Here is a 20,791-nt window from a genome sequence, read left to right on the forward strand (position 1 = left end):
CTGTCTTATTTTTTTAACTTTCCATTCAATTTCCCTATTTATCAGCATCGCATACTGAGCTTGCAGAACTTTAATGTTCTCTTTTTTTCTCTTATTTTTAGGATTTTTAATCAGTTTTTGTTCGTTCTCCCATATCTGCTGGAGGATTTCTTTTTTCCCTTTTTCTCTTTTTTTGTTCTTAATTGCACTTTGTTGAATGAAGAAGCCCCGCATCACCGCCTTTCCTGCATCCCACACCACTTTTGGTCTAATTTCATTGCCTAAGTTATCCTCAAAGTATTCCTTTAACCTTTTTTTTGCTTTCTCTACTACCTCTTGGTCATCTAGCAAGTAGTCTTTCATTCTCCATCTATATGATCTTCTTTCCAGACCTTTCAGTTCCATTTTTATTGGGTTGTGGTCGGAAATTGTTTTAGCCTGGATCTCCACTCGTACCGATCTTGGAACTAATTCTGCTGAGATCCAAATCTGGTCTAGTCTCGAAGATGAGTCGTTCGGTTCTGAGTGGAAGGTGTATTGCCTTTCTTGGGGGTGTTTAAACCTCCAAATGTCTACCAGATTACAATTTTGAACCATTGAGAAAAAGGTTTGGGGTAACTTTCCTTCTTTACCTGAACTGTCCCTTAACCTGTCCATCTCTAGGGACACCACCCCGTTCATATCTCCTAATAATATAATTTTCTGGTCAAGGTAATCGGATAGCATTCCTTCTATCACCTTATAAAATTCCGATTTTTTGTCATTGGGTGCATATGTCCCCACTATTATTATGTTTTCTCCTTGCCAATTGATCTGTACTCCCACTACCCTCCCTTCCTCGTCTTTAAAGAGCTGTTGCGCTTCGATTTTTTTGTTGATATAAATAACCACCCCCCTTTTTTTGCTTCGGTCCGACGATGCGAATTCATTCCCTAATCTTTTATTAATCAGGATTCTTTTGTGCTTTCTTGCTATGTGGGTTTCCTGTAGACAAATGATATCTAAACATTCTTTCTTTAGGATGTGCTCAATTTTATTCCTTTTGCTTTTGTCGTTCAATCCGTTAACATTCCAGCTCCAAACTTTTAACGCCATGATTGTTTATTTTTATGTGAGCCTACTGTCTCCCCTTAAACCCTTCCCGCTGTCTCCTCCTCCTCTTCTTCTTCCTCCCCCTCTGTCCTCTCTGTTTCACCCTCTAGGTCTTTCTCATCTTCAGCCTCCTCGCATTTATCTTCTTCTTTTTGAATTTTTAGTTCTTTATATTTCCTTAGGAATTTACTGGTTTCTTCTAAGTTTGTCAATTTCTGTCTCTTACTCCTGTAAGTAAAGGAGACTCCTTCAGGAAACTCCCACTTAAACTCTATATTGTTCCTTTTCAATGTCTGGGCCAGTTCCTTGTATGGTTCCCTGCGTTTTAAAAGCCTAACTGGAATGTCTTTAAAGATTACTATGTAGTTTCCCCCTATATTCAGCCTTTTCCCTCTGTTTTTTTGGAGAATCATATTTCTCATTTCCTTATCCTTAAATGTAACTAAACAGTCTCCTAAAAATTTTTTATTTCTGGTTGGTTTTGCTTTCAATCTGAATGCAGATTGTATTACCTTTCCCATCTCTTCTATTGGGATTCCCAACCAGAGAGCTAACTCAGTTGTTAATTTCTCTTTTATGTTTTCTCCTTGCACTTCGGGAACGGCTCTCATCCTAAGATTGGCTTCTCTTTGTCTGAGTTCATTCATAGCAATTAAATCTCTCATATCTTCTTGACTTTTATTTAATTCCAGTATCTCGGCTTTTATCTTATCCTCCTCACGTCTCACATCTTTCATTTCTGATCTTGTCTTTTTCAAACCTTCTTCCACTGCCTGTGTCCTTCTAAATACCTCTTTTAATTGGCCCTTCAATTCGTTAACAGTTTCATCTATTTTTTTATCCATTTTCTCCATTCTATTTTCTAATTGTTCTAATTTAAGCTCAACGTTTTTCTCACTTTGTTTTATCTCGCCAAACATTCTTAGAATCTCTGCCCTAAACTCCCCTTCTTGTTTAGATCCCTTTCTATCCCCTGGAGTTCCCCCTTCAGGCCTTTTCCCCGTGTTAGACATCTTAATTAGTTAAGGGTTCCGGGTACTTTGTACGGGAGACAATCTTAACTTAGAAACTTGTTGGCCAATTCCCCTTAAACCCTTAGTAGATCAGGAACAACGTGTTTGGCAGTCCTTGTCAGCTCCTCCTAAGAGTCCTTATAAATGTTCACATCGGTCAGTATAAGTGTATGTCTTTATATTGTCAAACTTAGTCAACTAGTCCCTTTCACGTTGAGTCTTCATATATTTGTCATGGGCTTACCAAAGTACCAAAGGTAGCTGCGAGGATGGTAGGCAAGATACTCTTGATAAGCTCCTTGAGGGTATACAAAGATAAGATAAAAGGACGCTCTTCAAAACCCCTTCAGTTCAAGCTAAAGAAGAAAAGAAAGTCGAAGAAATCAAGAGCATATGAAAATAGAAGTAACGCGTCCAGGGGAGGAGACCAAAGAAAAAAAAAGGAGAGAAAAAGGAGATCTGGTTGTAGTAGTACACTTTATCCACTAGATGGCGCTCGCTGTTGCTGCTCGACTCCAGGAGAGATCTCTCTTCCCGTTTAGACTGGGGGATGGGAGACTGTTGCCGGACACTATATAGTCCTTGGAGTCGCCCTCGGAGATTAATAATCCGTTTAGATCAGCACCAAAACCTCATCGGGTAGGCGAGGTACAGCCAAGAGTTGAGAATCGCGCTGAACCGCGTTGTTGAAGTAGGTAGCCTTTGTTGTTTAATCTCTTCCGCGTTCCGTTTCTCCTAATGGCGACGGCTCCTTCTCTTCCGCTCACCCTTGCTACGAACAACGCCACCTCTCCACCTTCCCCTTTGGTCTTTAATCTTTTGGCCGGTTCTGGGCTGATAACTTTGCCCTCTGTCCCCTGTTTTTAACGACCGACAAATTTGTTGGTCGGGTAGTTTTGTAAAGTTAGTCTTTTCAGGGGAACATAAACTCACTGGTGGAAACTCTCTTATTTTCCCGGCTCTGAGGCTTCCCTGCGTATTCGCTGATTCCGGATAAGAGTTGAACCCCCGTAAAAAGTCTGTTTCTCACCGGGTTTCTCTATTCCAAATCGTTGTATCTCCTCAAACACAGCTCACTCCCCGGTTCCTTTTTGTATGGAAGCAGAGCGCTAGTCTTCTGCGAGATCTGGGCTGTCCGCTACCAGGGAGGGAGGAAATGGCTGCCCTGTACCTGCTGCTCAGCGCCGCCGTTCTCTTCACCTTTTTAAAAGGTTACCTGACGGTGGGGCGAGCAGCGTCCAGTCCCTGCTGGGCCCCTGTATCTCCGGACACCCTCCGGACGTGTATCTGGGGTGCTTGCGCCCTTTTGCACCCCCTTTTACCTCCCTTGTAGGACCGGGTTCGCGCTCTCAGCCGAATCCCTTCTCGCTCCGAAGACGCGCTCCACCGGAAGTCAACGCCGTTTACCTTCTCACAGCAGTGGTACCTATTTATCTACTTGCACTGGTTGGCAGAAGCTGGGACAGAGCAACAGGAGCACACTCCGTTGCAGGGATTCAAACTGCCAACCTTCTGATCGGCAAGCCCAAGAGCTCAGTGGTTTAGACCACAGTGGGTCTGGGTTTGCACATAGCACTAAGCTCTGGTTATCATCAACTGAAGTTTATAAAAGCGAGCTACAAAGCTGGTTAATGAGCAACCTTAAAACATAGTTTTAAAAAAATCACAGTTAAACTGCTGGACTTGTTCACACAAAACAAGCTAGTAGTAATAGCAGCAGTAGTAGTTTTTATATCTTGCCTTTCTCCCAAGTTGGGATTCACACATAACACTAAGCAGTGGTTTATTAAATTCCATACAACATTTTAAAAACATTGTTATAAAACACAAAGTTATAAAAATGAACTAGTTAAGAACAATAGTTTAAAAACAATAAAACACATTTAGAACCAGCATTAAGATATCAATTTCCTTGATAGCAACCTGTCCAGTGGTCAACAGCCTCTGCACCTATTTTTGACAGGTCTGTCTGAATAGGAAGATCTTAGCCTACTGGCAGAAAGAGAGAATTCAATAAACCATTGCTTAGTGCTATTTGTGGAGATACAAATGTTTGTATGGTTTCTGCTCTCTGGCAAATAGCCAATTTTGTGAGGTTAGTGCATTGAGTAGCAAGGATTAAAACCTCTTTCCCATAGTGAGCTCTCAATGCAGCTCAGATCCAGTCTCGGATATTTTTAGGAAAAGGGGAAGACTGGAAAATGTGGTGTAGCTGTCCTGCATAAAATTGAATTTGGTCTATAGAATGAGTTAGCTTGCAGAGAATGCTGTTTATATACTACAAATTACTCAGAGCTTTGTTGCTCTGAATCCCTTATTTTCTGTTTAAATGCCCACACACAATGATCAAGTAAATGTCTATTTAAGAGAGATCAAGAAATTAAATGTTTTATCCACGTGTGGTATTAAGTATGAAAACTTAACTTTAATGTCTTTGTGAAACTATGGGTAAAGTTGAGTATTAATTTCCTATATGCTAATTGCTGCAATATTAGTAAAAGACACTATTAAATGAACAAATGAATGTGTGTTGTATTTAGTAAGACAACCTTCACTGAGTAAGTAGATTAGTATTTCATATTTGAAATATTTCTCAAAGTATATGTGTTTTGTATTTAAATTATTTAAACATGTAATTTACTCAACTCTGAATGTGTTTGCAGGATCAAGCACATTTCTTAGCAGCTTATTAATATTGGTAAGTGAAGTGAATGCCTTTTCTTCATTTAATGATATTCTTTACAGCCACTTTACATATTGAGCAAATAGGTTAAATATTTAGTCTGACCCAAACAGAATGTTTGTTAAGCACAAAATGTCAGCAACTGATCCTATTGCTTATCCAACACTGTATCAATCAATCAATCAATCAATCAATCAATAAACTATGAAGTGGCCCTTTGCATGTCTACAGCAAAGCACGTGGGTGGCCAGGTGTTCTACTTTGATGATCAGTCATCTTTTTGAAGGTTTGTCTGGAGGAATGTACAGTTGGTGAGTCCTGTTTTTAAGATAAAGAACCATAATTAGACAGAATAGAGGTCTTGAAGCTGACCATCAAATAGACAGCTGACTGAGCAGCCACACAGATCATCTTGTCACAGTAACAGGCAGCCTAGTGTGAAGGGGTGCTCACCTGACCTCCTCTGAACAGGTGAGTTGCTGCTGCTTACTGTAAAGAACAAGTGGAGGGACAAGGCAGTAGGGAGGCTGGCATGGTGTAAACACACCAGCAGGACTGCTGCATTGGCTCACCTGGTGCACTCGCACTCCACTGTCCTCCCCACTGCCTCACTCCTCCTATTCTGGGTTAGCAGCAGAGACACAGCTGTCCACTATTGCCTGATCACAGTCTGCACAACTATGGTGAGATGCATTTAATTTCTAATTCAGTAATACTATTCTATATCTGCAGCTATACATATAAATTAGCATATACAAATTTTATGCAACTCTACACCCTTTTGTTTAGTTCTATATTTTGTCTTTCTTATTCCTTCTCTTCTTGTTGGGTTGGGGGGTGCGGGGAGACGACAACAACAATGTGTAAGTCACCTTAGATGAAGGACTGGAGAAACAAAGCCAGTTGCCCATAATGGTACCAGCAGCTGACTGGTTTTAATATGTTGATGAGATTCTAGCTTCTTATCCTTATCAGGCTAAGCTCTACTATAACTGAGCCACAAGGAGCAGACTGGAGTTATGAGTAATGAGTCAAAGGGTATATATTATGAAGTCTTCCTAATGCTCTTCAGGTTCAAAGGCCAATGCTCTAGCATGAGCTACTTATAACTTACAGTAAATCTCAGGGAACAGAACAATTACGTCTGAGGTCCAGCTTCCACTGCTGTATGTACTATACCAGATCAAGAAAGGTTAGGTTGTATATGTTCCTGATGGGAACCATTCCAGCAGATTTTTCAGCATTTATTAGGCCATTATTTTGTTTATATTATCTCTATATAAAGAGATCCATTAGCACAACCGAGAACCAAACACACTATAGGCTAAGCAGAAAGGCTCAGACTCTGTTTAGAATGGCTCCCCATGACTTGTATGTGGAAGAATACACTAAATATAGGGTATAATTTTGGAAAGGTGAAGGGGGCTCAGAGATATAATCCTACCAACCGCTCCTGAATTTCACTTCAGCTTGTCAGGCCTCTCCCCACACTTTCACAAACCTACCATGCTGGAGGAAAACAGAAGCCAACAATTAATTCTAAGCTGTCCTACATTGTGGATGTAAAAGAAAGTACAGGGTTTTTATTCCTCCTGATTGCTTGAACTGAAGGAATAGTAAAATTCTGTTTACAGATTTTTAAGCTGATTCTTACTCTGCAGTGAAGATGTCTGTGCATGTTTGGAGCCTACTTTGGGAAGTATGGGTTTTTATACCTCATGACATGTTGTCTTGGAAGAATATAAATCAAAACATTGCAATTGTCAGACTTCCCATCTGCAATGGAGGATCAGGGCATGCTCACATGTCTGTAACACAGGGATCTAGAAATTTTGGGCTGATGCATTGGCTGATGTTTTCTGCGCTTAGACACACACACACACACCTTATCTTGATAAACTGATAGGAGGAGTAGGAAAGAAACTGTCAGACAAGAGGGACAGCAATAGGTCAGGAAATCTCCACCCCAAGATTGGTCTTTTCGAGCTTTGGAGAGTTCTTGGGAAATGCCTCAGCTTTTTACAAAATTTTTCCAAATGGTTCAGAAGGCAAATTAAGAGGTCTTACAGGTTTCAGGAGTAAGCAGGTTGACATTACAGTGGAACCTCGGGTTGCGAATGTGATCTGTGCAGGAGGCACGTTCACAACCCGCAGCGTTCGCAACTCGCAGCACCGCAGCTGCGCACACGCATGACGCAATTCGGTGCTTCTGTGCATGTGCGAGCACCGAAACCCGGAAGTAGCCTGTTCCGGTACTTCCGGGTTTAGCGCGGTCCGTAACCTGAAAACGCGCAACCCGCAATGTCTGTAATTCCAATTGGGGAAAAGAAACTATGTTCCTTGGGACAACTGCCTGCCACTGCTCACTGCCTATCACCACTTTGCTTTTACAGTGGTACCTCGGGTTAAGTACTTAATTCTTTCTGGAGGTCCATTCTTAACCTGAAGCACAACTTTAGCTAATGGGGCCTCCTGCTGCAGCCGCGCCGCCGGAGCATGATTTCTGTTTTCATCCTGAAGCAAAGTTCTTAACCTGAGGTACTATTTCTGGGTTAGCGGAGTCTGTAACCTGAAGCGTATGTAACCTGAAGCGTATGTAACCCGAGGTACCACTGTACTGGCAGATTTGTATTGGTGTAATCCTTGGGATGATACACTCCAACAAGGTCTGCAGGTGCTTCTTTCATGCATCCCCACCATCATAAATAATGGCATTTTGCATTTGTCTGAGCAATATATCTGGGAACAGGATGAGAGAGTGAGGAAGCAAATGTCGTTTCATTTTAATGCTACAAAGCATCACGGATTGCTATGAACTCAGCATGAATGAAGACAGAAATATATTGTTTGTAATGTCACCCTGAGCTTTTATATCCCATTGCATTACATTAGTAATAATTTCCCCAAAATGGTTAACCAATGTAAATACTGCTTTCCCCTTAATTTTCCTCATGCATCCAACACTGAATCAGCAGGGCTAACCTGTCTTAGAATTAGCTGTTTTGGCATCAACTGCTGAGTAACACAGCATGTGCCATCAATTCATCTAAATGTGTTACAGCAGATCAATACTGAATCTGTAAAGCCATTTGTTCTTTGACTCTACATGGCAAAAAACATTGCCTTAAAAATAACTCAATTTTCTCCATCTGAGACAAAACGGAACATCAACGCTATAAAAGTAAACAGGCAGCACAATGGGCCCTGCATTTTAATTTTTTTTTTCCAAATGAGGTTTAAGTGGGAGTTGGTTGTTGTTGTTTTTTTGACTACAGAAAATATGTTATCTTTATAGAACATTTTCTGAATATTGTTTTTATGCAAATTATTATAGACAGGGAAAACATGAATTTCACTTGCCTCCGGGAAGAGAGAGGATATGGACAAGCAATATTCTATATATTCAAAATTGAACAAATTATTAAAGAATGAGGCTGCCATCTTATACCCATTTACCAGAGAGTAAGCTCTATTAAACTGAATGGGGCTTGCTCCTGCGTAGGCATGTATATGATTGGGCAGTGAATCAAAAAGATATGACACATTAGCAATAAATAATGTAAGATCTAATCTAAATTTCCTTTACAAATGTGCCATAGAGAACGTTACACAGAATAAAACTGGCAGTCCCATCCAGATAATTTTAGCTAATGCAGTAAGCTGAAATATTATTAGCAAACAGCTGGTCTGTGGCACAACATCTCACTTTCCCTTCATATCTTTTCTCAAAATTCACCTTTTCCATGAAGGCTTTGCTTAATCTCACACACCCCACATGTTGCAATGCAGTCCAAGCACATTCAGTGTTTAAATCATAGAAGAATGTCAAAATAGAGGGAGAGAAAAATGCTACAAAATTTGCAGTGGGGAAGTCTTGCATAATCTTGAGGAGGAAACAAGGAACTAATACAAGGTTTATCTTCATTAGTTGATAGTCTGTATTAATAATTCATTTGTTTAATAGAATATATAATAGCATCATTCCTCTTCAGAAAATAATAATAATAAAATCTGGTCTTTGAAAAACAAATCAACAGCAGACTGCACCATAAATATTGTTAATAGCATGTCCTTTGTTCACTTTCTGTAATTAAAGACAGCATCCCAACAAAACATACTCCAAAAAAGTGGCTACCTTCAGAATTTGTAGGTTCAAATGCACACTCCAATGACAACAAGGCTGAAAACCTATAACATTTGCCTGCAAGTAACTCCCATTGAACTCAGTTTTCAATCAACCTAATTAGTATGACTACCTCTGCTTTCTGTAACATATTTCCGTGCAAAGAGTTACCCTAACACTGTGGGGCCTACAGTACCATACCTGGAAGATATACAAGTATACCAATTCTGTTTATCAAACACATTCACTTTGCGCAACACATCATATTAATACCATTTTCATTTTCCTAGACTATTATGCTGTACTCTTGGGTTCTCAGACACGGGGCCAAATATAGTCATATCATTCACACTCTGGAGATATTGAGTCATTACATTAAGTATACATTGAAATAACTTCCACGCGATTGCAAGGCAAATACACAGCCCCCAGAGTAAAGGGAGTGGGAAAGGACCGGGAAAGAGAAGATCCACCTCATTCCCACTATTCAGTTGCCTCTGTACCCCCACCAACACACACACCCCTCCTGGTGTCTCTCTCACACTCCACTGGAGATGAATGAATCTGTCAATTTAAGTTTCTCCCAGTTTCTCATTTTTCCACTTTGAAGTTCAGTTCTTCACATTTGCGCATCAGTTTGTGGTTCGCTTTTAACGTCCTCACAAAAATTCACCAGCATTTTAGTGTGAGAATTTCTCCCAATACACAAATTTCTGCTGGGAATTTCATTTTTACTAAGCAGTTTCCCCTAATATAATGCATTGTTATGCTACTGAAACATGGTTGACATGGATTTATTGGTGATAATTGTCCATAGCTATTTTCCTCATTTCCTTCCATTTTCTATCTATCCTAATTTCATAAGAATGTGTGAAAACCGTCACTGAGCCATTTTGCTAGCCCTGTTGAAGATATTTTGACTTCCACTGGAATTCCTTGGATGTTTGCACCTTCCACATTCATCTCAACATTTTTGGGTTAACTTTTTTTTCCTTTTCAACCTTGGTTTTAAAGCTCTGTGTCTGTGTCTTTCAGACCAAATAATCAAAAATTACCCACACAGTCTTAAGAGAATAAATATTTGTTAGGGACTTACAGACGGAATTCTTGTGGTTGCTGTCTTTGTTAGGTAGCATCTTGACCCCTCTTGATTTTAGTTCAATTGCCTTTTTCACTGTAAAAGGGAAAAAAAGACAAAATGGTAGAAATACATATTGTATTCAATATTTATTTACTCAAATTTGAAGAAATGTGGATATGGGACACCAGTTTATTTTCCTATAAGCAGTGCTATTTTTTCTAGAAAAAGAAGTGCCAGAACTCACCATGAACATCTCACTTATTCTCTTAGAATGGCAATGGAATCCACTTGAGAGGTGCCATAACTGAGTTCCAGCTGAAAAAAATCCCTGCCTATAAGTAAATGTATCATTTAGTCATTATTTGAAATGATTTTGTAGAGAAGTCTTTATCTCCCATGACCAAAAGTAAAGATTCCCAATTGCTCCACTACTAACTTGTTAAATGAATATGCATTTTTATATATGAAAATGGATACAGATATTAAGCACTTCATCATAATGGAATAGAGTTCAAACATATTTGACTTTCTTTAATTCATTGGGCTGAATTTGACCCATCATGCTCAAGTTTTTCATGGTTGAGTGGCTCCTGACATTCAAATTTATGTGGCATATCCTCAACAGTCATCTTGAGAACCTTCAGCTTCATACTTAATCGGCCTCAGCACAAAACATGCACCAACTATTTAGTGCTAAAAATACCTTTCTTTCCAAGCAACAAGACTTTTGCCAACAAGCTTCAATGATGACAGAGATTTACAGACACACTGACTAGACCATCGAAGTCAATGAGCATGTGGCAGTACCTTGAGCAGTTCCTATGACATGGGGAAAACCTATTTGTTGATATTTGCTGTTGTTTGAAACTTAATAGTTGAGAGCAGCTTGAGGGAAGAAAAACTCTGGGTGGGGGAAGGGTTAAGTACTCCTACCCTTCATCCCATGGGTTATTTCTCCACTCACAAACCCCACCTCTCAAACTGAGTTTTCTTGTGCCAATCAGTCTACTGTTACCTGCAATCATGTGCAGTCTGGTTTTTATGTAATTGACTAACAAATATCATTAAAACTTAGTTAACTTGTGGGGGACATGCAATCAAATCTAACACTGTGTATTATTGCAAGTTAGCATGTGAAAGGGTTAAGACCATAGAGCCTGATAGGCCGACTCAAACCACAGAAATGTAATTGGTAGAGAAGGCTCTGTGTGATATAATTCCCGCCTTTTCTCCTGGGAGGAAAACAGCAAAGTATTTCCTGTTCCCACTCTCTCTTTGACAAACATTACAGACGGACATCTATCCACTTGCTCCAGCATCAGGGACATGCCTGAAGGCATTTCTGCTGCAAACACAAGTATTTTACCTGCATTTATTTTTACTGCTGTTACTGCTAAGATCAAATGCTTGACTGTGAGTAAACAATATGTTTTAAACTAACTTTTCAGTCTGTAGCCTGTTTCTTTGACAAACAGGGTAACAAAGGGGGAGATCAGCCCAAGAGCTAATTCCCATGCTTTCAATTAAACCATAAAATGGGATTTAAACTCTGCTCAGTTCCACATTTTTAGACACAAGTGAGAAGTGGATCCTTTTGTCCATTAAGCCACACATGTGGGTCTGTAGGGAAACAAAATATAGTTAATTATATTACTTCACCTACCTAATAAAACCCATAACTTTCCCATTAAAATCAGAATATGATTATGGAAAATATGGAAGAAGGAAGGATATTTGCCAATATTAAATTGGACATCAGTTTCTTAATTTTAATCTGTTAACATGGCAGGCATTTGCAGCAGGTCACTTTTTGCCTGCATATCAAAGTACCACACTCTAATAAAGCTTTATTGAAATGATTCAAGTATGTTCCATTAGAAAGCCATGGAAATCAGACAAGTCTGGGGTTTTGTTTTTGTTTTTTTACTCATGCTGGCAGTTTCTGTCAACGTGTTTGAAGTGTCTCAACTGGTATTAATGTTCTCATTATTGAATTTCATAGGAGACATAAAAGCATTATTGCCTTTTTATGTTGTTCTGTCTGTGAGAGACTGAGAGAGTGAGAAATTACAAGACTTCAACAAATTTCCCTCCACAACAATCGTCTGTTTGTCTATTGCAATGTGAGATACTCAATTTTTTAATTATGTGTGTTCCTCATTATCTCCCGAGTAGTACTGGGGACTCGTGCACTTCTTGCTGTGTGACAATTTACCTCAGGATTGTGCCGAAGGCAAGCATCAATGATACAGCATCAATTCCATTTGATCTCATGTATTGCAGAAGAACAAAAACCACCATCTGGTTCTATGTCTCCAATGATTCCAAAAGAGTTGCTGCTTTGTGGCATACAGGCCTCAGAACCACAAAGCAATGTGGGTTTTCCCAACAAAGTCCTGCAGTGAGATTTCTCCCACTTGTAAATGGATGATCACCCCAGAGGAGGTTCATGTGATGTCACAGTGGCCTTTGAGGTGATCATTTCCTAGTTGGAGAGGTGTGGATCATGATTCCTTTGTGGATCCATGATTCCTATTTTAATGTATTTAGATTGATCTCTGATTACTTTTATCCGACAATAGACACCTGCAGTCCAGATACTATTTATGCTAATGGAGTTGGATTGCACCCATAGATTATATTATTTAGCTATACAAGGCCTAAGGGAACTAAGAAAAGCACACATTGGGAATCAGGAGCTTTCCCCAGAGGCCTTTACAAATGGACCTCAGGAACATGTTCCTATTTCTTTGTGATATGTGGGACAAACCCCATTTCCCAAGGGCGGAATGCCTAGAAAGTGTAAGGCAGCAGTTCTTTCAGAAGCAGCCCCTTCTTTCATAGTCAGAATTGAGGGGTGGGTAGAGTAAGGGAGCTGCAACAGAGTGGAGAAGCAAGGCATGGATACATTGTGCTTGAGACATCACAAGAATGTTCAGCCAAAAGGCTTAAATGGTGCCTGGGAGGCAGCGAGGGCCTTTATTGAGCTGTTGGGCAAGAGGCAGAGTGGAAAAAGTCCTTGGCACCAATTGATGCATTCCTAAGGTGGTCTGAGGAGGGTGGGCAGTGAATGGTGCCTGCTAAAGGGACAACCTGCCTTCCCTCCATTTGCAGCAGCACCCAGCCTCCCTTCCTCTCTCTCAGTGTGCTTCAAATTTGCCACTAGGGGACCATGTTGGATTTTTTCCCAATCTGCATTTTGGATTACAGATTGGTTCCCCACCCCACCCCCACTTCACTCTGAATAGCAAGACAGAGTGCTACATTATCTACTGTGTTGTTTAAATAGGTTAAGCTGCATCTGGGTGCTTTAGGTGTGGGAAAAGACAAAAAAATGGTTTAGCCTGGTGACGCCCTTTAGGCACTTTTCAAGTGATGGGTCAGCCTCAAGGCCAGTGGTGTAGCGTGGGTTGTCAGCACCCGGGGCAAGGCAAGTAATTTGCGCCCCCTAACCCGTGGATTTGCACCCCCTAACCCGTGGATTTGCACCCCATAACCCTAACCCCCAGATGTTGTGCCTGGTGCGGCCAGTCCCCCCTGCACCCCCCACGCTACGCCATTGCCCAAGGCTCAGTTCCCGGACTCTTGTTCAGGGGGTGGGGTAAGGGCCTCCTTTGAGGCTGAAATCTCGCATCTACCTGGGGTTCTGCAGTCCCAGGGGGTGATGAGATAAGGCCTTCTTTTTCACCTGCAAGCGTGGGTCGGCCAATGGCTCTTGTTATCCAGTTAAGTTAGTTCCTGCCCCGTAGTCATCCCCATCTGCTGACTTAAATTTAAGGTCTAAATAAAAGTCACCTGGTTCACTCCCTGCTTGTGTGTTTTCCTATTGTGGTGCAAAAACCGGCCACTAGTCCCAGGGTTGAACAGCTGAGCTTGGCAGCTGGAGGTCACAGGGCTAAATCTGCCACTCATATTTTAACCAGCTCTTCTTCCATTGAAACCTTGTGACAAGATAAGCATGTGATAACCTATCCTTTTCCCCATAGTGCTCCTTGTTAACCTAGTCTCAAGCAGGGCAATTCATTAAAGCAGCTGCAGTAGCTCCATTAGTGCTAGATATCTGCCCTCTTGAGATGAACTAGAGCCCCATTTTGAGGTTACGGATTAGGGCTGAAGTTCTCAGTATTATGCCTATAAATAGCACAGCACCCTCAGACACCTCCTGGTGCCCACAAAAAGCATTCCCTACCCACATTACACACACACACACACAATTTGGCCTTTGGGGGGTTGTTTAGTTGTGAAAGGGTTGCTTTTGGAGATCAAGATTTAAAAAGGTCGGAGATCCCTGGGTTAGGGCAACATTTGCTTGGAAAAGCACTATAAGTGGAAATATTATTCCATATAATTTATTTTGACAGTTTATATACTGCTTAATTACAGTAGTCTCTAAGTGGTGCACAGCAAGCTCAACAAATATAATAGAGATAAAATAAAAGTATATAATAACTTAAAACACCTGCAGAAATGCATATTCCGCATGTTCCTTTTTTTACTGCACTTATTTCCAGTTGTATTAGTTGAAAGCCTTCATTCTCCTGGTTCATTTAAAACTATTACAGTTTTGCATGATTGGCTTTCTGGAACCAGCCCAAAAAATAATTGTGCACCTAAAATGTATTAAATGTGATTCTATGCCAACCATTGGAAAGGGGAGGAAGGGAGTGTGCACTTCTACAGCAGTGCCCAAATCATGTTAAAGATCACATTACAGTGTGAGAACAAAGAGAAAAGCAGGTAAGAGTTTTCTCCACCCCATTTTAATGTATTTAGATTGATCTCTGATTACTTTTATCTGACAATAAACACCTGCAGTCCAGATACTATTTATGTTAATGGAGTTGGATTGCACCCATTGATTATATTATTTAACCTGGTATAAAATGTCTTATCTGCATTAGAGAATCCATGATCCATTTTTTGGAGAACTTTGCACTGAAAAATATTTTCAAAGCATCTAAGGCAGGCTTCCTCAAACTTGGCCCTCCAGCTGTTTTGGGGCTACAACATGATCCCTAGCTAGCAGGACCAGTGGTCAGGGATGATGGGAACTGTAGTCTCACAACATCTGGAGGACCGAGTTTGAGCAAGCCTGATCTAAGATACCAAGAAAAACTGGTTGAACTTGAAAGTATTATTATAAGCCTCGGATCAAAAATATGCACAATAAATTAAGATAATTATATTCAGCAAGTAAGTCTACAACCTTATGTTAAAAATAGGCATCTGAAATAGAAAAAAAAAACTATGGAAGAGAAGTATGAACAAATTAACTATGACATAAATAGAGCAGATGTTAATTGTGCTATTAATTAATTAATTGTGCTGCTTTTTCAGTGGCTGAGTAATCTGATTACATAATTTTTTTTGCAACTAGCAGCTATATATTTCACTAATTATTTCATTTTATTACTAATTTATTGCAATGATTTGACAGAGCTTCAAACCTACTGTACTTTAAAGAAAAACCATCTTCAAAATCTTAAGTATTTGGATGTGCATGTGCATGTTTAACTGATTTATTTCACTACAGAACATCAAGGGTAAATCCAACAAATATTTAGTGTGCATTTTATGAAAGAGTTTGCCATGAGGCCCACATCACTGTTAGGATCAGGCCTGGGTCTGGAGGGGTTTTTATCATGTGAGGGGGAACTGAACAGGAGCAGTCTTGCCACCTGCTGATTTTGCAAATTGGATTGGAACAGACCAACCTGTGCCAAGGCATAATGCACTTGCCATTCCAATATTTCTATATGGCAGGAGAGTCTCAGAAGTGAGTGCACCATGCCTTGTCTTTTACAGCTTGGCAGGAGGAGTGGGAACTTGTTGGAACATCTTCATCAGTGTGGTGTAGTGGTTAAGAGCGGTAGACTCGTAATCTGGGGAACCAGGTTCGCGTCTCCGCTCCTCAAGAAGCAGCTGCTGGGTGACCTTGGGCTAGTCACACTTCTCTGAAGTCTCTCAGCCCCACTCACCTCACAGAGTGTTCATTGTGGGGGAGGAAGGGAAAGGAGAATGTTAGCCGCTTTGAGACTCCTTTGGGTTGTGATAAAGCGGGATATCAAATCCAAATTCTTCTTCATCACTTCCTTCCAGTTCTGCCCGCTCCTGAACTTCTGAACTGTGCCTCATGAGCCAGGAGACTGCTAAATGCCTGCATGACTCTTTTCCTGAATAATGATCTTTTTCTTACTTCCAAGTAAGAGCTTTTGTCTGTGTATTTTTGGTAACAGGAAGTACAGACTTTCCCCAGTCAAATGATGAAGGAAGATGATCTGATTGAGCTTACACCCAGTCCTTTTATGTCAGGCGTGGCCAAACATGGCCCTCCAGATGTTTTGGGACTACAATTCCCATCATCCCTGACCACTGGTCTTGTTAGCTGGGGATGGTGGGAGTTGTAGTCCCAAAACAGCTGGTGGGCCAGGTTTGGCATGCCTGTTTTATGTGAATGGGTTGGCTTCTTAGCTGAAATGAACGAGGACTAAGTCCACATGTAGGAACTCCATGAGTACATTACAACACATTCTTAACTCTGGACTGGGCTGAGTGTTTACATAAGAATTGCAATTAAGGGGGGGGGGAGAGGGTTTCATCTAATGGTGCCCCCTTCTGCAAGTGAGAAAGAGTCTTCCCATTCACAGAAGAGTCTTTGGTCTGGTGGGGAAATCTATTAACAGAAAAGGAAGGGAGATGATTTTCCTTTTTCACTTTCACATTTGAGACCTCAAGCCACCTTCCACTCTAGAGCACATTTACATAAGGTGAATGGCAAATTAACAAAAACAACAACAAACCCCCAAACACTCCCATCTTCTTTTGCTAGCATTGTCCTCTGAACAGAATGGCACCACTTGATTGACTACAAAACTACTACGAAGCAGATATTTGGGTTTTCCAGGTTTTTGCACAAAAAATGCATTTTACCATAGAGTTTGTTTCTTTTTTTCCCCCTGTGCAATTTTTCTCCACTGAAGATTTATTCTTACAGCTTCAATTATATTCAGTGTTTGACTTCAGGATTATCTATTTGCCGAAGCTTGAATTATTCAAAGTAGTCAAACAGAGGAGGCAGATAACTTCTGGAGCATAATGATCAAAACATGTTACGTCTCTCTGACCCATTCTCTGTTATGTGGCCACAATGCATCAAAATCAAACTTTAAACAGCGTGCGGCAGGAATCACTGGCATGCTTTATAAACTTAGCCTTTCTTAACTTATGCAACTTTTAAACTTGTGGGAATGGTTGGAAGAAAGTGGTGCTAAAATCATAGCAACACAAGACAAACTGAAAATAAATTCTTGAACCTTAAAGTAATGCAGGGGACACCAACATTATTTTTTTTACCAAAAAGGAACCTTGGAGGCACTAGAACATTTGGAGGAAAGTCAGAGGCATTTGTTTTCCAGGTTCAGCTTCAAACAAGTTATCTGACCTATATGAACTTTTCACACAGGTTATGTTGAGCAAGCCAGCATGTGCTTCAATTGCCCTTGCTGTGCAAAGTGAAAACATCAGTGGCAGATATCAAGACCTGCACTGTGACTTTCTTGAAAAGCAGCAATGGAACAACTTCCCTGATGAAATCTACTGCTCCTCCTCCTTTCCCACCTGCTGTAAGGAAGCATTTGAAGCCTATCTATATTGTAAAATGCTTCACTGTACAGTTTTCATTCCCTGGTGGTCTTGTTTTAATACAGCCTGATTTTTCAATACACACACACAAAAGTCCCCTGAAGCACAAACATATGAGCCAAACCAATTCTGCACAAATAACTGTTCAGAAGTCAGGTAGAGACATGCAGGATGCTGCATTCAGAATAAGTTAAAATTCTGATTTGGAAGTATGAAGCTCTAGAGGTTGGGTTGCTGATGGAAAATTCTAGGCCTAGTACACCATTTTATTTGTTTGTTTTTACATTTCTATACAACCCTTCATCCAAGGATTGCAGGGCAGTTTACAATATAAAAACAGAGAAATACATAGTTTAAAAGGCCATAGATTGTTGAATTAGGCCAAGGCTTGGAAGAAGTGGAATGTTTTTGCCTGTCATGAAGGTGCCAGGCAGTCCTTCTTTTCAGGCACCGTTGAGAGAGTATACTGCTTGGCTATGTGGTAGAGCTCTGAGATCACTAGAATAGATACAACTAAATCTCTCTGTTGATACCTCTGGGTAAGATCCAGACAAAGAGTGTGCTTCAACTGAATCCTTGCACAAGCAAAATGACTTCAACTTTTGAAAAGGGACTTTCTCCCCTTTCTTCCCCCCATGCACCCCACACCTTCCCCACTGCTCCAGAGGGTGAAAGAAAATCCGTAAAAATAGGGGGGAACAGGTGGGAGAGAAGTCCTGTTGCATAAGTAGAAGACTCGCTGAAACCAATGGCATTTAGTCCTTCCCCTCTCTAGTATGGACTACATTTGGATCCTGTTGAGATAATATTGTTGAACATCTTTCTTTCAACCATAGTGCAGAAACCTCATTCTTGAATTTTTCTGTTCTCAATCTCTCTACTCAACTCATGTTCTCTTCTCTCCTCTTCACGCCTTTCCCGTCTATGAAGGTGCAAGTACAATCACTGTTTCCCAATAAAGCAGAAAATCACAATGGTAGCTGATTGTGTGTGGGGGGGAGGAGTATAAAATTGAAAATGACCTCAAATGAAGCAGTTTTATCTTGACTAGCCAGTTTCAAACTAAAGCTGAAACTTGTGTCTCAGGAACAACCAACAATAGGTATCATTTCGCTTTCAATTAGCTTGAGGGCCTCAGCAATGTGGGAAGCAGTATTGAGTAAAAGCTGAATTCTCAAGATTAAATCTTTCACTTGTAAAGATAGCCTACAAGAGCACAGCCACAATGGTGCTTTAATCTCTTTTAATCAATCTTTCAAACATGTGAAACAGAATTAATCCTGCACAGCCCTTTTTTGATCAGATTGTTTGCTTAAGACCATTAGCTTTGTAATTTGTTATGATATGCTTCTTTTCCCATAAAAGTGATTATATTTAGCTCAACAAATAGATTGTACAATGAATTACCAGCCAGACAAAAAGGAGATTGCATGGTAGGAAACACTTCAAGTTCAGGTCATTTATTGCTTTGTTCTGTTTTAAAAACACATTACAAGAGTTGCAGTTCTGAACACAAACTGACTCAATCTTGCTGGATTTATAAGTATCTGAACTTCTTTTTGTTCAGCTGGTGGATATGTCACCATGAATATCAGCAATTTGGTAAATTCATATAAACCTCATATAAACCTTGTGTATATCTTGTCTCATATAAACCTTGTGTATATCAAGACAGTCAACTTCTACTTTTTTAGAGTTGTTATGACAATGAAAACTATCAACAAGTACTTGAATATTCACAAAACATGAATCAGGTCATTTGTTAAATCTGAGCCATTTTCTCATGTCTCCTGATATTTGAGTCTTCATGCTAATATGTACTGCTTCTGTGGAAAACATCTGAAAATGGTCACAGTAAAGACAAGCTAGTATAATGATTACAAGTAGGGATGGCTTTTAAGAGCCCTTCTGTAAGGAGAGGAGAGGTGTTCAAAAATCCACGCTGAAGAAATTATACCTCGTTCTATTTCAGGTAATTGAATGACTTCTTTGTTAAACAGGGGAAATTTAAGAGCCATCTCTGTGGTGACATCCAATTCTACTGCCAACCTAATGCCTCCATATCAACAGAGTTATCATGTTGGTACTAGATCAAGACTAATTAATTCACACAGGAAGATTCAGTATTGTGGGTAGATTGCTATGTTGTTTTTAGCTGATTTATTTGATGATGCATTTTAGTATTTACTGTTGTTTATTTTATTATTTAGTCAGGGCTTTTTTGTGTGTTTGTGTGATGGGACGATGAGCTGCTTGTGCGTAAAATGCAAATCCCTCAGAGTTTGATCAGGTTTTCAAACCTCTGCCTGTGACGGAGCCCCTCCAGCATGGCTGCGTCAATCACTAGTAGAATCCGAAAGTGGCTGCTTTCGGAATCGTTTCCAACATAAAAGCTCTTTAACGGAAACACGTCGTCTGGCCTCTCGGCGTGACAGTTTCCGGCGAGGTGTGGGTGTCCCTATAGGAGGTCCTGAGACCTCCCCACTGTTTTCGCTGGAAGCGTCTCTGAGCCATCCCTCCGACTCACTTTCCCTTGGAGTTCTTGCTCGCCCTCTACTGGTTCCCTCTTCCGCTGCTACTCCTCTCTCAACCTCAGTGAGCCTTTGCGCCCCCGGCGCTTTAGATGGCAGTTCCCTGACATCCACCTCCCCTCCAGGGCCCCCTTCACCCCCTCCCGTCTCCTCCCCTACTGGCGGTGAGGAGGTAAAACCCCTGAAAGAACCTCCTTCGTCTTCCGACGTCGCGAACACTTCCCTCCACTTGTTGCTGTTCCTACTCTCTCGGTAATCTTCGTCATCGGAGTCCACTCCCTCTTCCAACTCCGACTCCGCGAACCCTTCCATTTCCTCTTCCTCATCGGTGGTGCCGAAATACTCCCTCCTAAACCTTGCTATCGGCTGAGGTTTCCTCGGGAACCTTTGGTGGAACGTTTCTGTTAAAACCTCGTCATTGACTTCCTCTGCATTCACCCAGGTGTTTTCTGACTCCGGTTCCCCTTCCCACGCCACCAAATACTCCACCTGATTTCCCTTCCACCTAGAATCGAGGATTTCCGCTACATGGTTGCGGCGTTCCCTCTCTTCCAAGGCTGGTCCCCTGACGTACTCCCCTTCACGTCCCCCCCTGTATGGTGACAGTAACGACCTGTGGAACACTGGGTGCAATTTCATGTGGTTGGG

The 20,791-nt window shown here is 40.9% G+C and overlaps 1 protein-coding gene across 2 annotated transcripts in view; it reads right to left on the bottom strand.

Moving 5' to 3' along the window:
- CSMD1 (CUB and Sushi multiple domains 1) overlaps positions 1 to 20,791 on the bottom strand; it is a 355,527-nt gene that overhangs the window by 326,268 nt on the left and 8,468 nt on the right. The window contains exons 1-2 of one of the 2 annotated variants that reach the window (XM_081905887.1): positions 12,187 to 12,322; positions 9,987 to 10,064 (exon numbers count right to left, since the gene is read on the bottom strand). In XM_081905887.1, the coding sequence (XP_081762013.1) occupies positions 9,987 to 10,026 (40 nt within the window). In that variant the 5' untranslated portion in view covers positions 10,027 to 10,064; positions 12,187 to 12,322. Of the gene's footprint in view, positions 1 to 9,986; positions 10,065 to 12,186; positions 12,323 to 20,791 lie in introns of those variants that run through there. The other variant, XM_081905886.1, reaches the window with a different exon arrangement.

The sequence above is a fragment of the Podarcis melisellensis genome, assembly GCF_964234715.1.
Source record: "Podarcis melisellensis genome assembly, chromosome: 3".
Taxonomy (NCBI): Eukaryota; Metazoa; Chordata; class Lepidosauria; order Squamata; family Lacertidae; genus Podarcis; species Podarcis melisellensis.